The following is a 24,984-nucleotide window of genomic DNA, read 5'->3' on the forward strand; positions in this document are numbered from 1 at the left end:
CATGGACAGTTATCCTGCTGGAAGATACCACCACTGTTGGGGAAGACATCAAGCAGAAAGGATGCTGGTGGACCACAATAATGCTCAAGTAGTCCACAGTTGTAATGGTGCCTTCAGTTATTACCACAGGTCCCACGAAAGCCAAGATAAATGTCCCCAACAGCACAATACTGCCCTCACTGGCCTGTGTTCATGGTGTGAGGCATGTTTTGAGCAGCTGTTTCCCTGGATGATAGCATATGTGGACATGACCATTGACCTGATGTAATAAGAAACGTGATTCATCTAACCAGGTGACTTGATTTCTTTGACCCACAGTCCAATATCAATTCACTCACACCCATCACAAGTGCAACTGATGATGTCATTAGGTCAGCTTGTGGACACTTAAGGGTCATCTGCTGCAGAACCTCATTTTCAACAGTGTGCTCTGAAGCACTTGTGCTTGCAGCAGCTTTGTACTCAGTCATCAGATCTTCCTCAGACTACATCTATCCTACTTAAAAGCCTCCGACCTCCACATTCTGTGATGAGGTTTGGATGCCCATCACCTTGGCACCTAATTGCAGTTTCACTGTCCTTTAATCACTTTCCATAGATTCTGAAACAGTAACACAGAAATGGTCAACCAACTTAATTGTTTTCACACTGGTCCTTCCTAAGAGGAGAGCCTTAACAATCTGCTCTTTGTCAAAGTCGCTTATATCAGAGTAATTTTCCATTTGTGGTCTATATCACTACTAGAATGATTTCCCTTTCATCTGCACATCACTAAGACTTTTTCCATGTCACACATGTGCTTACAATGCCACTAGGTGGCATTCAGTCACACTGTGGGTAGTGAAAACTTGGAAAAGGTTCCATGTAAACATCACAATCATGTTGTAGTATTAGGAGCAGATTCCAACTTATCAGCTATAGACTAGAAGACTCAAATGACTGGGGTGATTGATAAGGGGCTTGGGTACATGTGATACTGTTCTAAATGACAAATCCAAAAACTGCATTGAGTGTAAAGAGAACTGGTTCACGAGTGTAACGTCTAAGATCTCCTGCTTGCAAACAGGTCCAAACTTCTTGATTCCTTTAATGTAGAGTACGAAATTAATTATCATAAGTCCAGCTGAAAAAAATTATAAAATATTTTGCTCTTATGAGAGGATTACAGAGAGAGAAGGCTGAAATATTACATCCTTTTTTTTTTTAAGTATTTCACTAATGAAGCTCACACTATGATCCCTACTTTCAATCATTGCACAAATATTAATATGACAGATATTGATATAAAAGACCATTAAAAATTTATATTGATATGAAAGACCATTAAAATAATTTGACAGGGAGAAGATGACTGTAGCAAATCAGATAACTATATGATTGTACATAGACTATGTGAACAAACTTGTTCCTCTTCCAGCAGCTGTATGCCATATGTCCCTGGAGGAAAGAACTAAGAAATAACTAGAAAAATGTGATGACCAATTCCTCCTTAATAAGAAGGGTTGTCAAACACATGCTCGCAACTATTGGCATACATAACTGATGTCAGTCTGTTGAAGAATTTTGAAAAGTGTTTTAGTCTCATATATTATGACTTTCCTGGAGATTGAAAACTGCCTCTGTAGGGATCAACATGAATTATGCATATGAGATTGTTGTGAAACCCAGCTTGCCCAAGTTGATACTTCCTTAATTTACTCTTGGTAGGTGTTTGATACAGTTCCACGTTGTCACCAGTTGAACAAAATATATGTGTGTGTGTGTGTGTGTGTGTGTGTGTGTGTGTGTGTGTGTGTGTGTGTGTGTGTGTAGAATATCAGACTGGCATTGGGATTGGATTGAAGATTTCCTAGAAAACTGTGCACAGAATGGCTTTCTTAACACACAAAAATCTTCAGGTAATAAAAGTAGCTTTGGGTCTACCGTAAGGGAGTGTTACGGGGACAGTACTGCTCACAGTACATATAAACAACCTAGTAGATAATGTTTGAAGTTCCATTAGTCTGTCTGGGTGAGATGTTGATGAGTCACAAAGAAAATTGTAGCAGACTGGAGAGACATACACAGGATCGGTGATTTGTGCAGTGACTGATAGTTGAATCTCAACATAAGCAAATGCAATGTATGGTGCATAAATAGGTGAAAATATTCATTATTGTCTGATTACATTATTAGTGGTTAATCACTGGACACAGTCATACCCATTAAACATCTGAGAATACGAACACAAAGTGATGTAAAGTGCAATGACCAAATGAAACTAAAGGCAGAAAAAGATGATACCAGACTAAGATTTATTGGAAATGCCCTCACGAACTGTGGTTCACTGATGAAGGATATAACATACAAAATCCTAGTTAGATTGATATTTGAGTATTGCTCCTGAGTGTGAAACCACTATCAGATATGATTCATAAATGGAACAGAGATGATCCGAAGAATTGCTGCACATTTCACTCTGAATTCATTTAGCAAGTACAAAAACACCGCAGAGATACTTATCTAACTTCAGTGGCAGACCTGCAACAGAAGCTTTGTGCATCACAGTGTTGTTTACTGTTAAAATTTCAGGAGCATATGTTCTTAGAAGAGTCAACCTGCAGTTTACTTCCTCCTAGAGATTGCTTGTAAATAGACCATGAAGGTAAAACTAGAGAGATTTGAGTTCACACTGAGGCTTACCAACAGTTCTTTTTTCCAAACACCATTTCTGACTTGAAAAGATAAGTGAGGAGGTAACAGTTCCTCACACTGTACAGGAACTTGCAGAGTGAAGCTGTAGATGTAGATATTTCCAACTACTTTATCAGCTTCTCACGATCAGATTTCAGTGGGATGTACTGGCAGAGTTTTGTGGCCATTTTTTTAGTATGGAAACAAAAGTATGCTGAAGTCCAGCCATGAAGGTGGCAGAAAAAAGATCAGAGAGCCTTCAAGATGGAGAAATAATATCAATAAATGGAGCAGATAAACATGGCTAACTAATTTTCCTTTTGCTTAGATTTTCAACAGCCTCACTCCTTCTTTGTGTAAGCTGTAAAAGGGAGCTACTATAACATGAGTTATATAGCAATTTGAATAAAACTTATAAAATTTCTTCGAAGTACAAATGTCTGAATATTTACATATATTTTTTTCTTCTTTCTTTTTTGCAAACTTATTAAACACTAGACTTACATCACAATCAGTAATTTGAAGAAAAATTGATCTCTAAATAACAGTGTTAAGTTGTGGTGTGTGGAGCCCTGAAGAAGTTGGAGCCCTGTGGATGCTCAGTATGCCAGTCTTCAAATCCACCGCTAGATAGAGTAGTATGTTGTGCATTGAAGATATAACACCTGCATTTTTTTTCTTCAGGACTGGAAACAGAAATGTACAGTTTGTTTTAGAAAAACACATGTGCACTTACTGTGAAAGCGAGACAGGGATGGCATCATTGTATGGCAGCAGTGAGAGTGAAGGCAGTTTTTGATAGCTAAAGTGGTGACGTTTTCATTACAACAACAGCATGTAATCATCAATTTTCTTAATTTTCATGGTGTGACACTATCTGAAATTCATCTTAATTTGAGTGAGACATGTGGTCATAAATCCATGGATACATCTAATGTGCATTCATGGGGATGACAGTTCAAAGAGGGCAGACCATCATGTGACCACAAACCAAGGCATTCTTGACCTGGCATCAGCCAATCTGACAACAGGATCAAGTGACTGGAGATAGCTGTTTTGGAGGATTGCTGAATGAGTTGACACATTGCTTCCCAATTTGGCATTTCCATGGGATCTGCAATCCTGCATGAAGACAAGTGTCTTGTCAGTGGAGTGCCATGAGTACTGATGTATGACTACATATCATATGTATCATATGTTGACACATGATGACAGCATGTTCACAGCTCATAGTCTAGTGGCTAACGTTGCTGCCTCTGGATCATGGGGTCCCGGGTTCGATTCCTGGCTGGGTTGTGGCTTTTCTCTGCCTGGGGACTGGGTGTTTGTGTTGTCCTCATCATTTCATCATCATCATAATCATTCATGACAGTGGCTTGAATGGACTGTGTAAATAATTGGACTTTGTACAAATTGGGACTTAGTACAAGTGCTGATGATATTGCAGCTGAGTGCCCCACAAACGAAACATCACCATCATCATCATCATCATGACAGCATATATGGGACTTTCTTTTCATCAATTGTGACAATGGATGAGACATGGGTGACGTTTTTCAACCATGAAATGAAGCACAGTCAGCTGAATGGAAGCATACACACACACTGACACCAAAAAATTTTGGGTAGGTGCCAGTGATGAAAAAATTATGGTGGTGATGTCATGGGACAGCAATGGGTTAATCCTTACTCATTGCATTCCAAAGGGCACTGTGGTGACAGGCGCAGCTTATCAAGATATTTTGAAGAACAAGCTCCTTCCGGCATTGCATGAAAAACAGTTGGAAGAGACTGCATGTATGCTCTTTCAAGAAGACAATGCACCAGTGCACCGGGCTAACATGATGCTGCAGTTGCTCTGTGACAACAAGTCTGAAGTGATTTCTCATGCTCCCTACACACCTGACCTAGTTCCTAGCGACTTTTGGCTGTTTCAGATGACAAAAGACACTCTCTGTGGTTGCACATTCGCTAGTCGTGCAGCTATTACTTAGTGATTTTCAGTGGTCAAACCAGACACTCCATAAGACATGTTTGCAGTAGCCATGGAATCAATGCATCATTGTTGAGAAAAACATGTACAGCTGCAAGGAGACTGTGTTGAAAAATCACACAAGTTTCACAGTTTTTGTGTGATTAATTTGTGAGAAAAAAATCTGAGATGTTATAACTTGAAAGCACATCATAAATTACAGTGATTATATCATAAGTAAGGACACTGTGATAATATAAACTACTTATAAATTCTCATGTACTGTCTTCAGTTGTCAGATAACAAGAAATATTTCTACATAGTAGACTGCGAAGTGTAAGGTCTAATACAAGAGGAGGTCTGCAAGCTTTAATCTGACCTGAATAAACACGTGAATAAATAAATAAAATATTAAAAGAGTAAATAGAGATAGAAACAGACTGTCAAAATGTTAAAGGATATCTCTGCTCAGATATTGAATTTTTACAATAATAACTTATAGACATGACCTGTCATTCTAGTAAGTGGAATGTGCCCAGGTAAATCAATCACAATACTGTGGAGAGGGAGGGGCAACGGAAGAGAGGGAGAGTGAGAGTGTGTGTGAAATGTTGGAGAAAAGGGAGGAGAATGTTGAAATAGGGAAAGAATGGGGTGAAAATAACATTAGAGAAAAAGAGTGAAGCCAAGGGAATGGGACTGAGGAAGCTGAGAATGGGGGCTAATTGAAGTTTGGGCTAGAGAGAGTGCAAGAATGAATGAATACAGGGACAGTTCTCACCTTCTCAGTGAGAGGGCTTGGTGCTGTGAGAGAGGATCTGAATGGCATTGGTAGCGAACCAGCTGTTCAAGCCATTGGTTGGGTTTGCAATATATTCAGCAACCAAATGACTGAAGTGGGCCTAGCCACAGTTTGCCAGTGATCATTCATCTGGGTGGACAGCTTGTTAATTTCATATCCTGTAATGTTCCCTAAACTGATATTTCAGAATTTAAATTACCTTCAGGTGTTGGTTATAAAAGTAGTCTGTGGGTACCGTTGCTCAGACTTCATCTTTTGAGTCTACAGTGTACTGGATGCCAAGAATGTAGCACAGTATACCAGTGCATAAATATATAAAAACCACCTCAGATCTATGCACCATGTATTCTTGAAATGACTCCTGGTAATAAACAGGTCTTTGTACAGGAATGTTACAATAACTTTATAATTCAGAATATCAAAGTAAACATCAACTTGACAGTTCCAAATAGGAATAAAAAATTGTTTTCCCCAGCTGGTGTCAGCATTGTTTGTCTGTGGCTTTTGCTCCAGGGCTGACAATACACGGAGCATGCACAGGCACCCATGGAGGTACTTCCTGATTGCCATCCCGCCTTGTAGACACACATCACTCCTCAGTATGGCTCACCAAATGAAGAATACATAGGAAAGTCACACAATAGTTGTGCTGTCATTTATATTACATCATTATATCATTTTATTGCTCACAAACATCATTCATTGGAAAAATTAGACATGTGTTGCCGAGTTAGTTTAGACTATGCTGCAGAAGCTTTGCTGAGAAGCCCTTACACTTCTTCCATCTCTTCTCGTGTGATTTTAATATTTTTGGAGTCCTGAACAAAGACATTCATGGCTGTCAGTTTACTTCAGATGAAGAGGTGCACACTTTAGTACAGTCATGGTTCCACAGGCAACTGCAAACATTTTTTCATGAAGACATTGATTGTCTTGCTTCACAGGTGGATAGTTTTAACAGTTATGGTGATCACTTTTGAAATAATAATGAGTGTAGTTACTTTTTCCATCTGTCTCATTTCATTTCACTGGTCCTCCTATATCCAATCTGCAGCTCTGTCTTTTGGAGAGGAAAGACAATGTTGCAAAGAAGGTGATATTATGAAATGGTTTTTTGCCATTAAGGAGAAGCAACACACAGGCATTGTCTGACTAGATTGCTAACTTTATTACTGTTAATACTCTTATTTTCTACACTTTCATACTAATGTCATACATTTGCTTCACAAGTTTTTCAACTCAACACATTATAAATGGAAAGAGAGCGAGTGCTGGATTGGGACTCATTCTTCTCAATTCAGTTCATGCAAAAACTGTATGGTTAATTTGGCTCAATATCACCATGTTGTGTTAATACAAGGGCAGTTTGGAAAATTTGCGAAATTAGCAACACGTCAGCTCTGGCGCAACAAGGTTCCCATGTAATAATAGGTCATCCTTTATGAGTAAATATGTGATGCATCAGTTCTCTGGGCAGAGATCTGTGCTGTGGACATTTCTCTGTCATTGTTCCCATGTAGTGATTTGTGAAGATGGGGAAAAATCAAGATTCAAGCAATGATTAAGTACTTAGTAAAGAAAGGTGTGGAAGCAAAGGAAATTCATGCCAATTTTCAGAACACACTAGGAGACTCTTCTCCTTCATATTCAGCTGTTAACAAGTCGGCAAATGGATTTTTATTTGGTCAGGTTAGGTTAGATGATGATCTGCTTAGTGGCTGGGCAAGATGTGCCGCACTATCCCAGAAATTAAAGCAAAAGTGAATAAAATGGTAATGAGGGATCGTCAATTGAAATTGCAAGAAATTGCTAAAGCTGTAGGGATGTCATCTAAATGAGCATACCACATTCTTAATGGTAATGGGATATGAGCAAATCATCTCCTAGATGGGTACCGTGACTCATAATACAGAATTAGAGGCAACCCAAATGGAAATATCTGAACACTGTTTGACCTATTTCAGAGTAACTAACAATATTTTTTGTGCCAGTTTGTGACCAGAGATGAAATATGGCTCCACTGATATATCTCAGAGACAGAACAAGTCAGAGAGATGGAAACATGTTGATTCATTACCACCAAAGAAAACAAAGGCAATACAGCCAACCAGAAAGGACATGGCATCAGTTTTACGGGATGCGAAAGGGATTCTGCTGACAGATTGTCTTCCCAGTGCTTAAACAATTATGGGGCAATTACAGCAAAAGATATGCAAAAAAGGCAAGGTTTGGCGAGGAAGAATGTTATATTTCATCAAGACAGTGCGCACTGACACACAAGTGTCATTGCCATGGTAAAAATACTGTGCTTTAACTAAGATACGAATTGTTACCATGCTCACTTTATTAACGTGATTTGTCGCAGACTTCTGACTCTTCCCCAAGCTCAAAATTTTCTGCGATGGTGAAGATTCACTTCAAACAAAGAACTGACAACTGAAGTTTGCGGATATTTTTGCAGGCCTGGAAGAATCTAATTTCAGAAAAGAAATCAAGGCACTGGAACATTGCTGAACCAAGTGTGTTAGTGTTTGGGGAGACTCTGTTGAAAAATGAAAAGGTTTCTTTGAGGTACCTCATCTCTTTCTGTTGAATTACAAGAACTTTTCAGACTGCCCTCGTAAGTAATTGTATAATTTCAAGGAGATTTTTGTATATTGAACTGTAACCTTGTTTCTAAGACCTTATTCAGGGAGATGATATTTCAGCTTATTGGTCTAGTTCATTACATTTTACTATTTGTGTTGCATTTAAATACATGTGTGTATGTTCTTTTGAACAGCTAAAAACTGATTTGCGTTATGCATATGCTGCACATGAGACAGTGAGACTTCATTCGTTCCACAGCTCAGCTCATGTGTTTTACTACCTATTTTGTTATGAAGGTGACCTGAACAGCGTAAAGAAGCAAATGAGAGCAGAACATTTACCAGGTGAGAAATGATAAAGTGTTTACTGCCATTTTAAAATGTGAGCTTTACAAGTTTTGATGCCATGATTGACTTTGCTGTGAAAAGTTGCATATTGAGATTGAGCAGCCTTTTAAGTACTGATTTTTCAGTAATTTTAAGTTATCATTTTAACATATAAAAAAATTTCTGTAATTAACGTGTTAATGTAAGGTGTGTTATGATTATGTGTCACATGCAAGACCATAGTGCCATCCATCAATAGGAACATATCCATATAAAAGTACAATGATCTAAACATGACTTTAACACTTATGGCATTCATACTGTATACATGATGGGCTAGTTTCTATCAGAGGATAACACCAAGAAGGTGCACTACGTTTTTAATCACACTGTGTATTTTATAGATCTATTAGCAGTTATTCATTATGTATTCTGTACTATTTCTTTAATAGAATCTGATAGCAGTTACTTGCCAATGCACCTGGATAGCCGAGTTTGTTAAAGTGCCCACTTCCTGGACACTGGGAAGTGTATTAGCCCCAGGTTGAATCAACCTCTTGGATTAACTAAAGGGACCAGTGTATTGGTTATCCTGGATTTAGCTTTTAGGTGGTTTTCCACACCCACTTATGTGAATACTAGACTTTTTCCCAGGTCCCACCTCAATTACATGTTGCACAGACACTCTAAAAAATGATGTCATTTTGACCATACAATATATGCTTGACGCAGTGAAAAGGAACACAATGATTCCTCCCCAGGAGAGAAAGGGAAGGGGAGGGAAGCTCATGGTAGCTTGGGGACTGGTGACCTCATTGGAATAAAAACGTATTTACAAATGTGGTTCTACGTGAAATTGGAGAAGTACTGTATTAGTTTCAACCCAGCATTGGCTGGATGTAGGGCACTGGAATGAATGTATGAATGGGCAGATGGATGGAATGGTCACTTGCCAGAATTAGTTATTTAAGAAGGTACTGCACTATAACTGCAATTTCAGCTATGTGTTATTACAAAGCCGAACTGAAAACACCATTTTGTACTCTTTTCCAGCATTTTGTGTCTTCAATTGATATTTCATACAAATGAAATGACACAATTTCAGGGACTTTACTGGTCTCATGCAGATGCAGTGAGAATCTGTATCAAGGAGGGAGGCATGCTTGGGTAATCAGTGCAGTTGGATGAAACACTGCTCTAAGGTGGCTTACTGGCTAATGCACTTGCCTTGTAGGTAGGAGACCCTTATTTGATTCCTGGCCTTGGTACAAATTTTCATTCGCTGCTTTAGTCTATATACATAAAATCATATATGTACGAGACCAGTAAAGTCTCCGAAATTGCATCATTTCATTTGTAAAAATACCTGCACCTGGGTTTCAGGCTGGATCCCCCATTTACATTTGATGCTGAGATGCTAATCAGAATGTGGAGGCTGCGGCAATTCTACTCATGTGTAAGGGGGAATTAAAAGTAGACCGGGGCAGCAGGGAGAATTTGTACCGAGGAGGGAAGCAAGTGTGAAACGCTGTGCCAAGGTGGCTTAGCAGCTGAGGCACTTCCCAAGTAAGCAAGAGACCCAGGTTTGATTCCCGGCCGTGGCACAAATTTTCACTCACTACTTCAGCCTGTATACATAATATTGATATTTTGTTTCTCATTTAGAAAAATGTTAACATAAAATAGAAAGCATAGATAAACATTTTGATGTGCCAGTATACTCATAAAGGATGCCAGTTGGATACACAGTGAGAGCCTGCATTTTTTACTAAAAAAAGACTTTGGTTGTTAAATGAGAGCAAAGTAATTTTGAAAACAAATCCAGTTTGAAGCATTTTGCAATATGTTATGATGTCTCTTCTCGCTTCCTTTCTTTTTCCTTGTTAAGGTTCCTTTTTTGTCAGTTTGCACTTGTTTAATAGTAGCTTGACTTAACAGATGTACAGGATGTTAAAAAATACTATTCCATATTTCAAGGGATGTTTGTATGCATCAAAACAAGAAAAAATGTCTTATAGCCATGGGTTCTACAAAGCATACTTTCTGACATATGACCAGTTGTTCAGAGGAAGTGTTCAACATGATATCCATTCATCTCAATGCATCCCTCTGCCCTTCATTGTGAGAACTCATGCACCCTTTGAAATTGCCCTGGTTGGTTCTGAATGTGCTGAGATGCATGGAAGACACGACTGTGTAGTGTCTGTACACTATTTATTGTAGTGGCATAGACCAATTGCTTCATGTTTGCCCATAACCAGAAGTCTAGCACATTTAGCTTCAAGTAACAAGGAGGGCAAGGTATGGGGCCTTGCCAGCCAATCCACCAGTTTTCAAATGTCCTCGTCAGGTGCCAATGCACAATGCAGAAAAAATGTACTGGTGCACTATTATCCATGAACCACATCTGTAGTCTGTCCTGACAGGGCACATCCTCCAGCAAGATGGGCAGTACATTTTCCAGAAAGTGGTGATATTGAGCCCTCGTTAATCTCTTTGGTAGTAGGTACGGCCCTAGCAATCTATCACAAAGAACGCCTGCCCATACATTGACTGAGAATCGAACCAGATACCTTGTTTCTTGAACCATGTGGGGATTTTCATCAGCCCACACATGCCGATTATGGGAATTTACAATGCTAGTCTTATGTAAACCCTGCCTCATCAGTATAAAAAATGGCAGAACTGTACTCTGCCAGGATGGTCTTGTGTCTCAAGGATCTGGATGTGATGAACATGGTATGGATACAACAACTGCTCACAAAGTACAGCCCAGACCAGAGGATGACTATCACCTTCAGCTACTGCTATTTGCCACTCACTGGTTCGAAGATTGTCATCCATTGCACCTAGAACACGTGCCTTCATTTCAGGCATGTGAACTTAACGAGGCCTTCCACTGTCTACTTTGTTGGATGCCATGGAACCTGTTTCCCCAAGACACTGGAACAATCAGCTGAACAGCTTAACAGATGGTATCCTGTGTGCTGGAAATCGTTCAGTGTACAGGTTAAGTGCTCTCAGATTAAATCCATCTGCAAAATCATAGCAGTGAATCATGTCTACCATATGCCTTGTAGAATAAAAGGCCTCCATTGATAGGTTGTGTCAGAGTATTTGCAAGAGAGAAAACATGTTGTACTGCAACAAAAACACCATGATAACATGTCTTCAAATGTGACCTGTAAGTTGACCAAACATCACAGTGTGTACCTGGAGATAGGAGAAATGTACATGAATGTAAACAGATGTAACAAAACTACAGTACAATCACACAATGTAAACGGGACAACCACTGAGCCAACTAATGTTAACATAGATACTACATGGCCTCAGCACGCTGTTCACCATCGTACGGCACGGAGTGCCAATGCAACATGGTACTCATATCTGCAACCACATGTTTGTGATGTCTTCCTACCTCACAGTACTCCATACCACGGGTGGCTATTAAAATTAATTATTGGGTAGTCATCTGTAGTAGGACAAGTAATGCACTGCCATAGATGACTTCACAAGAGTACCTCCTGTGAACATATGTTCATATGTCATATGTGAGAAAGCATGCTTTGTAGAGCCCATGGTCAAAGACATTTTTGTCTTGTTTTGACACATACTATCATCCCCTGAAATATTGAATATTTTTTTAACACCCTGCATTATATTGGGCCAGATATGCAAATCTGCATTTGTTTTGCAAAATTCAGCCATGAGTGATTAGGACATGGCTTATCTGAGTGACTCTACAGGCACTGATATATTTTTATATTGTAGAAACTTCAACTGCAGTGCTTGTTTCTTAATTTGAAATGGAGTAAGAATATTGCTAGTTTTTGGAAACAAATTGCTGCATATGAGTAAGAATGTAACTGTCTCTGATTTGCCCGTGACATTTCATTGTAGGTAATGACTATTATTGTAAAACTTAGTCCCTATACACTGGATTGGCTATGTTAATGAGACCCCTGTGCTTTGGGACATGCTAAGCAGTACAGCAGTGGACTTTTTGGGAGGCAAAAAATATCTCATTATGAACAACTGGAAACAAAAAACAAAGAATTACTGTGATGTCAGCAGTTACTACAGAGGAAGGGCAGCTGTCCCCAACCCCCGTGTTGTTCTGAAGCATAAATCCTTACACATGGATACTTCCCTAAGTGGTTAGTGATATGTTTATAGTTAACTGAAAGTTTGGATGACAACAGAATTAATGATGTACTGGTTAGTTGCTTTTTGTAATTGTAGACCTGATGCACTACTCTGTAAGAGAGCTGTGCTAGTTTTGAGTTAGAGGTCATCTAATATCTGAAGTAAAAAATAAAGTTGCTACATTGAAGAAAGACTGGTGATATATGACTTGAGAACTATAGGCACTTGTTGTAAACAACCCATTTAATGACTGTCTCTGAGAACACAATGCCGATTGGCTTTTAGAAGAAGGTCACACACATGCTCCATGTGGTAAAATTAAAAGCAATCAGTCAAACTTAGGTATAAGTAAATCATCTCTTCGTGGTGTACAGTATCATGAAATTCTGTCATCAGAAAGTTCAAGAAATACTGTGTGTACATCACCCTGGATGGTAGCAAGGACTATGTACATTGGGAGGGGATGAAACAGATGAAACAGATACTGCTAATGAATTTAACAGTGACATCAGTGAAGACTGCTTAGGAGACTGGCATTTCTGTGTAGTTTATCTATTTTGCAATATAACAAAATGTGATTAAGAGTGATCATGTTGAGAATAGTTTTTGTACATGGGTAATGTGACAAACGTTTCAGCTTCAAGTTTCTCTCATCTTCCCCTCGCCATCATCCATTTTCAAAATCTAGTTTCAGTTTATATTTGAGTAAGGCTTATATTCATGCCAATATGGTCATAATGAGTGTCTAGTGTACACTTGCGACTTGTGACCACCAGCAAGCAGTCTGACACTCGAGAACTGTGTCTGTAGAGTGGTGCCACCTAACACATTTCTAATGTATATGTAGTATAACTATGTCAATATTTACGTTTTTTTTTTGTTATGTCTTACTTTGAGAAGGATTTGTCTGTTATATGGAGGTACATTTAATAATTGGTAAAAAATGAAGTTGAATTTATTTTGATCCAGAATTTGTAACTGAAAGTTAATGTAACGGGACAAAAAGAAAATTGAGTGTGATCATTTAACACTGTGTCATATGTTTGTCGATTTCCAGTTGGGTCATCTTTCTGCTTTTCTTTACAGGGTGTAAAACTTCACATTTTACATCATACAGGGGTTGGACAAAATTATGGAAACAACAAAAAATCGTTACCATGCCTAATACAGTGTAGAAAACCCGTTGGCAATCAAAACAGGATCCAGTAACCTCACAATGGATAAATATGTGTCCTCAATGGTTCTGAAGTGAATCTATTCCTGCAAAATATTGGCAGTTTCAAGTAATGAAGATGGAGATGCATAGCGATCATGCACACTTCTCTCAAAAGTGGACCACAAAGGCTCAATAATATTGAGATTTGGTGACTGTGATGACTAGGGGAGATGCAACGATTCATTCTTGAGCTTACAAAACCAGTGCTGGCCAATGTCAGCCCTGTGAGTAGTGGCCCTGTTACCTTGGAACACAGCATCACTATTGGGAGGTCAACATTATACCATGGGATGGACCTGATCAGCCAAAATGGTCACATAATCCTTGATACTAACGTACCTCGCAGAGTAATCATGGAGCCCATGGAATACCATGATATGGCTGCCCAAATCATCACTGAACCCCTGCCATGTTTCACTCTTGGAACATAAACTCAGCCAGAAGTTGAAGACAGTGTGAAACAAGACTCATCTGACCAAATGACATTTTTCCATTTCTGAATAATCTGGGCTGTATGGCTTTGGCACCACATTTTCCTGTCACGGACGTTTGCATCACTGATATATGAATGGTTTTCAAGTTCCAGCTCACCCTACAATTCCCTACTTATGGAGCTCCCTTCATATTGTTTTGTTGTTGACAGGGTTTGCAAATGTGACATTCAGTTCGGCAGTGATTGTTGCAGCTATTGTTATCTTATTTTTCATGACAATTCTCTTTTGTAGTCATCTGTCATGATCATATAACACACACTTTTGTCTGTGTTATGACTTAACAGATGATGTTTTTCGATTTTCCCTGTATGAAATATAAATCTTTAATATGAAGTCTGTTCAAAAGATCCTGGAACTTTGTCCACAAACTTTTTCTACTTATTGTGCATAGCCCCTTCGAAATACTCTCCTCCACAATTGATACACCGCTCCAAATGGTGTTTCCACTTCCAAAAGCTGTCTTGATACACCTCTTGCTGGACCACACAAAGCACTGTCTGCGAATTTTCTTTCATCTCATTTATCATTAAAAAACTTCATTCCATTCTGCAGGGTTTTCAACTCTGGAAACAAAACAAAAAGTCCACAGGGGCCAAGTCTGGATGGTGAGGCAACACAGTGATTTCGTTTTTTATGCAATAGTCACACACCAACAGGGATGAATGTGCAGGTGCATTGTCATCATGCAAGAGCCAGGAATTGTCTCACCACATTTCAGGCCACTCTCACATTTTATTGCAGACACCACAAAACTTCCCATTAGTACCATTGATTAACGCTTTGACCCTGTTGCGTGAATCCATAATGAACTAGTCCAAAAAAAAAAAAAAAAAAAAAAAAAACCTATAGCATGCCTTTGACATTTGACCTGACCTGATGAGCTTCTTTTGTTCTTGGAGAACCTCTCCTGTCCTGTTGTGAAGACTGAACCTTGGTCTCAACATTATAACCATAGACCCACATCTTATCACCAGTTATGATTCTCTTAAGAAACATCTCGTTCTCATTTGTGTAATCCAAAAGCTTTTCACAGATTGCGAGGCGAAGGTCTTTCTGGTCTTGATTCATGAGCCATGGGAAGAACTTGATGGCAACATGATGCATTCCAAGATTCAGTGTCAGTATTTCACGACATGATCCAACTGAAATGTTACATTCTTCTGCGGCCTCTCGGACAGTCAGTCTTTGATTGGCACACACAATTTCATTGACGTTCCTGACTTGAGCGTCGTCAGTAGACGTCAAAGGGCGTTCTGAACGAAGGTCATCTTTAACATCTGTCTGGCCATTTTTACATTGTTTTACATTGTGTGAACCATCATAACACTGAGTATAGCTTAAAAACTCATCACTGTAGGCTTCCTGGATAATTTGGGGTGTCTCTGTAAAGGTTTTCTTGAGTTTCACGCGAAATTTAATGCAGATGCATTGCTCCTCTAACTCTGCCATATCGATATTTGCAAACTGCGCAATACAACATACTACTCAATACAGCACTGAACAATAACTAACAGACATACAACAATGAAACTTCCTGCAGTTACTAATTAAAAAATAGGCATGTGCAGAGATTCCAAGCGGATTTTGTTCCAACATACCACTGGCGCAAAATTGCGAGTGTTGTGGATTTTTTTGAACAGACCTCATACAGTGCATCTTGAAATGCAGAACACTTTGTCTGCCTCAGTTATGGTAGGACTCACCATACGAGCACCAACAATCTGTCCACGTTCAAATTCACTCAGCTCCAATACAGTGCACTCATAACTGCACAGAACACTGTTCTGATCATGATTGACAATTGCAACTTATTGAGAACACTGCACAGGTGCCCTTCATGGTAAAGTACAGCAAGACAACTTGCAGGGCTTGGCTAGCTTCTGCATTTATGTTCAAGCATGCATTTTTTGTGCTGTTCCCATATTTTTGTCCAACAGCTGTGTGAGTGGTTTTCTGTTAAAAGATGATCAGCAAAGATTGAATCTTTCTTTCTTTACCTCCATCTCCTCTCATGTTTACATAATCTAATTGTCACAGTTCTGCCTGCCTGACAAATATATACTTTGCCACAGTGCTTTTATACACACCACTCTGTTCATAAAAGCACGTGAAAAAGTATATATTGGCCAGTAAGGTGGAGCTGTGGCAATTGTGTTATCTGAACATGAGGGAAGCTGGAAATTAAGAAAGAAAGATTCAACCTTGCTGATCATTTTTTAACAGTAACCACTCATATGATGTAGAATGCAAAGTTTTACATTCTGTATACAAAAGTAGAAAAATGATCCTACTGGAAATAGTGGAAATCAACAAACAGATGATAGAAAATGTCAGCTTAGTGTTAAGTTACCAAACTCAGTTTCCTTTTCTCTTCTGTTAAACTGACTTTTAGTTACAAGTAATAAATTGAAACTGTAAATTCTACTTTATTTTTTATGAGTTGTTAAATTTATCTCCATGTAAAAACTGTGTTCCTTGTTTAGTTAATGCAACTGTTTCTGCACATCATCATATTTGTATCTTCTCTATCTTCTATATAAATAATACTTATGTAAGTCACACATCATTTTATCTGTGCTTGTGACTTTCAGTGAACACCTGAAAATGATCTAAAAAGCCAGAAGCCAGTTCATGACCAAATATATATAATTTTGCAGAACAGTAGAAAAGGTTTCTTTGTTTAATATTATTATTATGTTCTGCCAAGTACCAATGGAACATTCAGCTAATGTTCAAATATTACAGTTTTAATGTTAATCATTATACCATTATTCCTGACACAAATATGAAAAAATACAAAATGTTTTGTTTCGTTAGGTGCGACTCATGGAGATGAACTGAATTACCTGTTCAGTAAGTCTTCAAATGGCAGAGATATTCAAGCAAAAGATCAGAAGATTATATCAGAAATGACCTGCATGTGGACCAATTTTGCAAAAACAGGGTAAATATTTCATCTGTAAAATTATTTAACATAGAAGTATAAATTAGTAATTATCAGTATTTTGTTAGTGCATGCTGAAGCTGGTGTGATAAGAACTAATTATGCTGTCTGTGAAATAGTGTGACAGAAATGTAGATCACATGTTAAGTGTCAATCATATTAATGAAACATAACTTTTGTGTAGCTCAATCTGGCATTTTAGATGTTACAAGACATGCCCATATCCCATTATGCTTGTTTGTGATGTTCTGATATCTGTTGTGTCTACAAAGTCAGATTATCTGTCTAGGTACTGGACACCATTTCCTAAGTGCAATGGGGGACACATTTGAATTTCATTTGAAAAATTATGTGAATACACTGTAATGTGGTGATAAGAACAACCAAATGAAACTTACGATTCAGTCAGTTGTTGAAAACCGTTCTATTCATTTGGTTGCAGTTTTACCTATTGGTTGAATTAGCCATTCATTCATATGAGTGAAGAGAGGCTGTTGAGCAACCAAATGAAAACAGTTGACACCGTCTGGTGCATTCAGTTCTGAGCAGAATCATTAAATCATTTTGACATTGTTAAATCAGAAGGCAGTTGTTGACTGCACTCTGCTGTCACATGCCATCACTGTTCTGATATTTGCTTTTTATTGAATACCAATAAGTGGCTTTTATTTCAGTTTTTCATTCATCTGTGTTGGAATAGGCATTTTCTTAAAAATGAATTTTGTGTCTCGAGCAGAGGGTTGAAATGGTCAGTGGTGTGGGAATGGAAGAAATCATATGACTGGCTAAAAACTGATCCTCAAGATAAATTGAATGTGATGTACAGTTTCTGCAAGGAATGATTCATATAATGAAACAATATTACTTAAATAAATTCAAAGAAAATTACTAAATGGTGACAAATATCTCTCACCAAAAAAAAAAAAAAAAAAAAATTCTCACCAATAAAAGGCAGCACTTTTGAAAAAACAAAGCGTTAAGTCACCAAACTGTTACAATAATTGTATATTATATGCTTCTGTTTATATCACCTCAGAATTTGCTGATATATAATTTTCAGTGATGGGTGCAAACCAGCAGGAAGAGAGAGAGAGAACTTCAAAAAATTTATTTATTTAAATACAAATTTACAATGTAGCACCAGTTATCAACCTTTTACAACAACCAAACTCCAGGTTTAATGTCAGAAGTACAAAAAATTTGTTCTTAAGTAATTAAATACATGAATTTTGAAAAATACTTCATTTTTAGAAATACACTCTTTGTTCACCCCTCCTTCAAATAAGATACATTATTTGTCTCTAAGAATGTTGTCAACTCTAGTCTTGATTCATGTCTAACTGAGACGAATAAAAAGTGTGTAAATGAAGTTACTCAAACCTGTAGACTGAGTGAAAGCATTCTTGTAATTTATGTGGGCACAGAGAATAGTATTCATTTAGATATTTTATTCAAGTGAAAAAAGAAAAGGACAGTTGGCTGACCAATCAGGTGCGAAAATGGTTCCTTGTGCCAGCACTACCCTAATGACTTTATTAATGGATTGAGATAATGAGAATTCATGAGGCACCACTTATTTTCTATGTGACGATGCAGCAGAAGAACACGGAGCCACATGAAACTGGGGTCACTTAGGGACATTAATATTGCAAAAGAGAATCGTCCTTTATGTTGTGGGTGCTCTAACAATAACCATGTTTACATAAGTATTAATAGGGCTGGGTTCTGCCTATTTTTGCAAATTATAAATTCCTTGCTGTATACTTTTATCACTCAAAAATGTTTTGACACAAATTGGCTTAACACATTGTTGAAACCTGAAAATTTGTGGGTGAAAATTGGCTTTAAACATACTTTTTATCTATTGCAACATTTTACATTAACTAGTACCTGAGAAGACTGTTGTAGACCTTATTAACATGCTGAATAGCTTGTCATGTGCAAAAACATGATCGTGTTGTGAAGATAGTAGAAATGAATGAAAGTATTATGTACATACCAGTATTTCATGAGCACGTACAGTTTTTTCCATGTTGTTGTCATAATAAATACATTCCTCCTACTTAGTCTGGAGCCTCTATCTCTCTTCTTTCTCTGTGCGCATGCGTGTCCATGTTTGTGTCTGTGTGTGTTTTTTTTTTTTTACTTTTTTTTGATAATTCTTTCGATCTGTTGAACAATGGGCCAAAGCCATTGCACAGTCTAGTGTAATACAAGGTGTACAACTTTGCTTCCACCGTTTTTTTCTCAACATCTGAGGCTTTAATGAAACAAATTGGTTACGCCTATATCTTTCAAAGTATTTTCCACCGCTGACCACTACTTTCTCCCATCTTTTGGGCAGTCTACAAACCCCATGTCGAAAAAATTGTTCATCTTTTGAAGCGATCCACGAATCGATCCAATTTGTGACTTCTTCATGAGATCGGAAGTGTTGGTCAGCCAGGCCATGCGCCATTGATCTAAACAGGTGACAGTCAGAGGGAGCAATGTCTGGAGAATACAGAGGGTGGGGTAGGATTTCCCATTTTAACGTTTCCAAATATGTTTTGACCACTTTTGCAACGTGGGGTCGAGCGTTGTCATGCTGCAAAATCACTTTATCGTGCTTCTCGCTGTATTGTGGCCATTTGTCTTTTAATGCTCTGCTCAAGCACATTAATTACATTTGATAATGAGCACCTGTGATTGCTTCACTTGGTTTTAACACCTTATAGCACATGACGCCAAGCTGGTTCCACCAAATGAAGAGTGTGATATCAGAGCCGTGAATATTCAGTTTGCTCGTCGATGTGGAAGCATGGCCGGAATATCTCCATGATTTTTTGCCTTTAGAGTTATTGTAATGAACCCATTTTTCATCCCCGGTCACAATGTGATGCAGAAATCCCTTCCGTTTTTGCCTCTGAAGCAACTGTTCACAAACACACAAACGCTGTTCAATGTCTCTTGGATTCAGCTCACATGGCACCCAAGTTCCTTCTTTTTGAATCATCCTCATAGCCTTGAGATGTTTTGAAATGGCTTGCTGTGTCACTCCCACTAATCGTGCCAATTGTTCTTGAGTTTGGCATGAGTCTTCATGGCAATATCTCCAATTCTGCGTTTTCGAAGACATTCTCTCTTCCACCACTATGACAGTCTACGATGTTAAAATCACCATTCTTGAAGTGTTGAAACCACTCACAACATGTTCTTTCACTGATGAAACCAGTCACGACACGTTCTTACACTAATATTATCCTTACCACACGTACTTGAGAGCATTCAATGAGACTCAACCGCTGTTTTCTTCATATTGAAACAAAACAGTAACACCTCCCATAAATGATGAGAATTAGGCTCATAAACTAACGTTTTCATTCAAGAACAACTTTATGATGCAAACACAAATCGACTACTGTTTGAATGAGGTTATGTTCACCGAGGTCCAAGCTAACTGCCTGACGTCTGCGATCTGCTTCTTTCAACCGCTACTTACCGTTGTCGCCACCTATTGGCAAATGGTGGGAGCAAAGTTGTACACATTGTACATTTTCATTTTGCCATTGCCCTCAATATTTTAAAATTTTCTGCTTCAGTTAAGTTTTTGGTATGGCCTGTGGCTACGTTTAATTATTTTGAAATCTGTTAGTTTTTAGTTGCAGTGGGTACCCAGAGGGAATTAAATTAGGAAATGAGATACTAAAAGCAGCAGATGAGTTTCATTATTTAGCAAAATAGGTGATAACATACAAAGTAGAGTTACTGTAAATTGAAGACTGGCAATAGCAAGGAAAGCATTCCTGAAAAAGAGAAAATGTTAACATTGAATGTAAATTTAAATTTTAGCAAGTCTTTTTTGAAGGTATTTGCCTGTAGTGTAGCCATGTATGAAGTAAAACATGGACAACAAACATTTAAAACAAGAATAGCATAGACTCTTTTGAAATTTTATGTCCCAGGAGAGTGCTGATGATTATATGGTTAGATCAGATAACTGATAAGGAGATACTGAATCATACTGGAAAGAAATAAAATTTATGGAACAACTTGACTAAAAGATGAGATTGGTTGAAGGGCACATCCTGAGTCATGAAGGAATCAACACTTTGATACTGGTGGGACTTGTGAAGGGTAAAAACTGTAGAGGGAGACTAAGGGTTGACAGTAATAAGCAGGTTAAATTGATGTAGGATGCAGTAGTTATGGAAAAATGAAGAGGCCTGCACAGAATAGACTAACACAAAGAGCCTGCATCAGACCAGTCTCCAGGCTGAAGTTTTCTTGTGTATTGCGAAATCGTATGTTGCTTTTTCTTTATTCTGTGAGTCCAAAGATTGAGTTTCTTGTCTATTTCCACCTCTGTTGTGAACTGAATTTTAAGAGGTAGACTTTATTTCTTCATGTAACTATTTTGCAGTGAGGTGACAAAAGTCATGGGATACCTCCTAACATTATGTTGGACCTCCTTTTACTCAGAGTAGAGCGACAACTTGACATGACATGGACTCAACAAGTCGTCAGAAGTCCCTTGCAGAAATACTGGGCCAAGCTGTCTCTACAGCCATCCATAAAACGTGCACGGACTGCCACCTCGATTATGTGCCACAATAGTTTAATGGGATTGTTGCTGGGAAATCTGGGTGGCCAGATAATTTGCTCAAATTGTCCAGAATATTCTTCAAACCAATCACGAACAATTGTGGGATGGTGACATGGTATATTATCATACATAAGAATTCCATCATTGTTTGGATCCATTAAGTCCACAAATGGCTGCAAATGGTTTCCAAGTAGCGAACATAACCTTTTTCAGTCAATGATAGGTTCAATTTGACAAGAGGACCCAGTCCATTCCATGTAAACACAGCCCACACTATTATGGGGCTACCCCTAGCCTCCACAGTGCCTTGTTGACAACTTCAGTCCATGGCTTTGTGGGGTCTGCACCACACTCAAACCATACCATCAGCTCTTACCAAATGAAAACATGACTCATCTGGCCGGGCCATGGTTTCCTAGCCCTTTATGGTTCAACTGATAAAGTCATGAGCCCAGGAAAGGCACTGCATGCGATGTTGTGCCATTAGCAAAGGCACTTGCTTCAGTCATCTGCTGCCACAGCCCATTAACGCCAGATTTTTCTGCGCTGTCCTAATGGATACATTCGTTGTACATGCTAAATTAACTTCTGTGGTTATTTCATGCAGTGTTGCTTGTCTGTTAGCTCTGAGTGCTCTATGCAAACGCCGCTGCTCTTGGTTGTTAGGTGAAGACCGTCATTGTCAGGTAATGCCTGAAATTTGGTATTCTCGACACACTTTAGAGACTGTGGATTCTTGGAATATTGAACTCCCTAACAATTTCTGAAATGGAATGTCGTATGCATATAGCCCCAATTATTATTCCATTTTCGAAGTCTGTTAATTCCCATGCTGTGGCTATAATCATGTCAGACACCCTCTCAAATGAATCACCTGAGTACAAATGACAACTCCACCAATGCACTGCCTTTTTATACCTCATGTATGTGATACTACTGCCTTCTGTATATGTGTATATCATATCTCATGAATTTTGTCACCTCAGTGTATATGCTGTGTGCGACTGGTGCCTGATGACCCAGCACAGCTGCCACACAGCATTGCCCTGTGGATTGCCAACCCGCCAACACCTGCAGGTGAACTTCACTGTGACAGCCATTGCAGTAACAAGGGTGCCACGATTACAGGACATGGCTGGAACTATCTTGCATCCGTGAAGCCATGTGATGTCAGCCGCTTTTTGGTATCCATTTACTGGATGGCCGTTATAGGACCACCGCTTGCAGCTCTCTGTCCATATGATTCTATATTTGACACTTGGTCTGAATATGAGTCTGACGCCAAGTCTGATTCTGAATAAATGATGAGTATCTGATATAGTGCTACAGGACCAAAACAGCACCAGTGCAACCACTGATTTTGACCACAACTGATTCTGACTCTGCAGAGTAATCTGTGGTGACAGACTGTGTGCTTTCTCTTGCATCTTTGTAGAACTGTATTCAGTGAGTGACACTTCTTTAATAGATCAGGACAATTTCTTATGTTCCACCCATTGAGAATCTGTTTTACAACATTTATGTCTGCTTGTTTGCCTTTTTAATAGAAATAAATTCTTTTCTCCATGTACCAACCCACAACAAGGTACTTTAATTGGCCATGAGGGTAAACTTTTATGGCTCCTGTGTCATCGGAACTTTGTTCCAGTATCTGTGCTTAATCAGGTACACTCTGCATTTGTGTGCTTCCACACATATTCGACCAACATTCTTCTAGTCCCTTTTAGCATGCTCTTTTCCCATGGTTTCTTCTGTGCCAGAACTCTCACTTCTGCAACGTGTCCAGTTGTGAGGCCAGTAGTTGCCTTGTTTGAACTTGGAAACCACTCATTTGTTTCAGTGCTTATTGGGGGTGACACCATCACATACCAGCCAGGGAACACGGCTTCTGCTTCATGCACTGCCTTCCCAGTGGTCACCACCACCACCTCAGGTACCCTTGGCACCCATGCATTCCATGGTCGTCCTTGCTCCTTCTGCTGCACCCATGGCTCATTCTTCTTGTGTTTCTGTAGCTCAGGGCGTGTCTTCTCCTGATGTATTGTCTGTCGCTCCATCTTGGTGGGGCATTGCTCAGCACTGCACCCTCTTTGTCACAGCCCGTGGTCATCGTTCCTCTTGGCCCTCTCCGGTGGCCTCGTGGACCTTTCTGGTGGCCTTGCGGATTTCTCTGCAACTCCTGTGTATCACTCATAGAATTTTCACTGAAGGTGTCTTGCCACCTTTGGCAGCCTTGGGTGACCTTCTCAGTGACATCTGTGCAAGTCTTTTGTTTTTCCAGGTCTCCTTTTGGACTGCCTTCAGCTGCACCTTGCAGCCTCATGCCGAGTCCCTCCTGTCAACTGCCCCAGTGCTGCGAGCACTCTCGCCACTGGCCCCAGTGCCACTCTGTGTGCCTATTGCTGGCCCGTCATGCACACACATGGCCTGCTCACCATCCCGCTTCCTGCCTGTTGCCTGTGTTCTACGCATGTTCTCAGCTCCTTGCTTCCTCACTCATACATCTGCTTTCTCTCATGTGCAGGGTTTTCTTCCCACCAGACACCATAGTGGTGTATTGAGTGTCTTCAGCTTGTGGCCGCTCTGCTCCATTTAGCCATAATTTTTGCACCAATGTCTTTTCTTCACTGGCATCGTGTTCTCCAGTCCACTTCTCCCAGCCAGCCACACATTCTCCTCCAGGAGTGCCATGCCACTGGCTATTGCCTCTGCCACAGCCACTGCCACTGCATTGACATGGCTTCACCACCTACCTATGAAAGGAAGAGGCATGCTGTGTCCTTGGCCACCACTTCCATTTGCATATCGAGATGGCTTCATCATCTCCTTCCGAAGGGAACAGGAGAAAGCTGTGTATGGCTGGTGCCTGATGACTCAGCACACACACCACAAAGCATTGCCGTCTACATTGCCATTCCGCCAGACTCCTGCAGCTGAATTTCACTGTGACAATCACAGCAATGAGGACGGTATGATCAGCAGACAGTCAGCACTGTCTCTCATCCTCAAAACTTCATGACGCCAGCCATTTCCTGGTATCCATATGCCAGGCAGCCTTTATAGGACCACCATCTGCAGCTCTGTGGTAGTCTATCTGGTCTGATAATGAGTCTGATTCTGAGTAAATGATAAGTCTCTGATACAGTGCTATAGGACCAAGATAACGACTGTGCAACCACTGATTGTGGCAGGGACCAATTCCAAGTTTGCAAAGTAACCTATGGTGACAGACTG

General features: G+C 39.4%; 1 protein-coding gene across 4 annotated transcripts in view; it reads left to right on the forward strand.

Annotated features, from left to right (window-relative positions):
* The window catches only part of LOC124596154 (venom carboxylesterase-6-like), a 224,883-nt gene that overhangs the window by 119,481 nt on the left and 80,418 nt on the right, over window positions 1–24,984 (forward strand). For 3 of the 4 annotated variants that reach the window (XM_047135179.1, XM_047135181.1, XM_047135180.1), the window contains 2 exons: window positions 8,230–8,380; window positions 17,039–17,165. In XM_047135179.1, the coding sequence (XP_046991135.1) occupies window positions 8,230–8,380; window positions 17,039–17,165 (278 nt within the window). Of the gene's footprint in view, window positions 1–8,229; window positions 8,381–17,038; window positions 17,166–24,984 lie in introns of those variants that run through there. The other variant, XM_047135182.1, reaches the window with a different exon arrangement.

Source organism: Schistocerca americana, chromosome 2 (genome assembly GCF_021461395.2).
Source record: "Schistocerca americana isolate TAMUIC-IGC-003095 chromosome 2, iqSchAmer2.1, whole genome shotgun sequence".
NCBI lineage: Eukaryota > Metazoa > Arthropoda > Insecta > Orthoptera > Acrididae > Schistocerca > Schistocerca americana.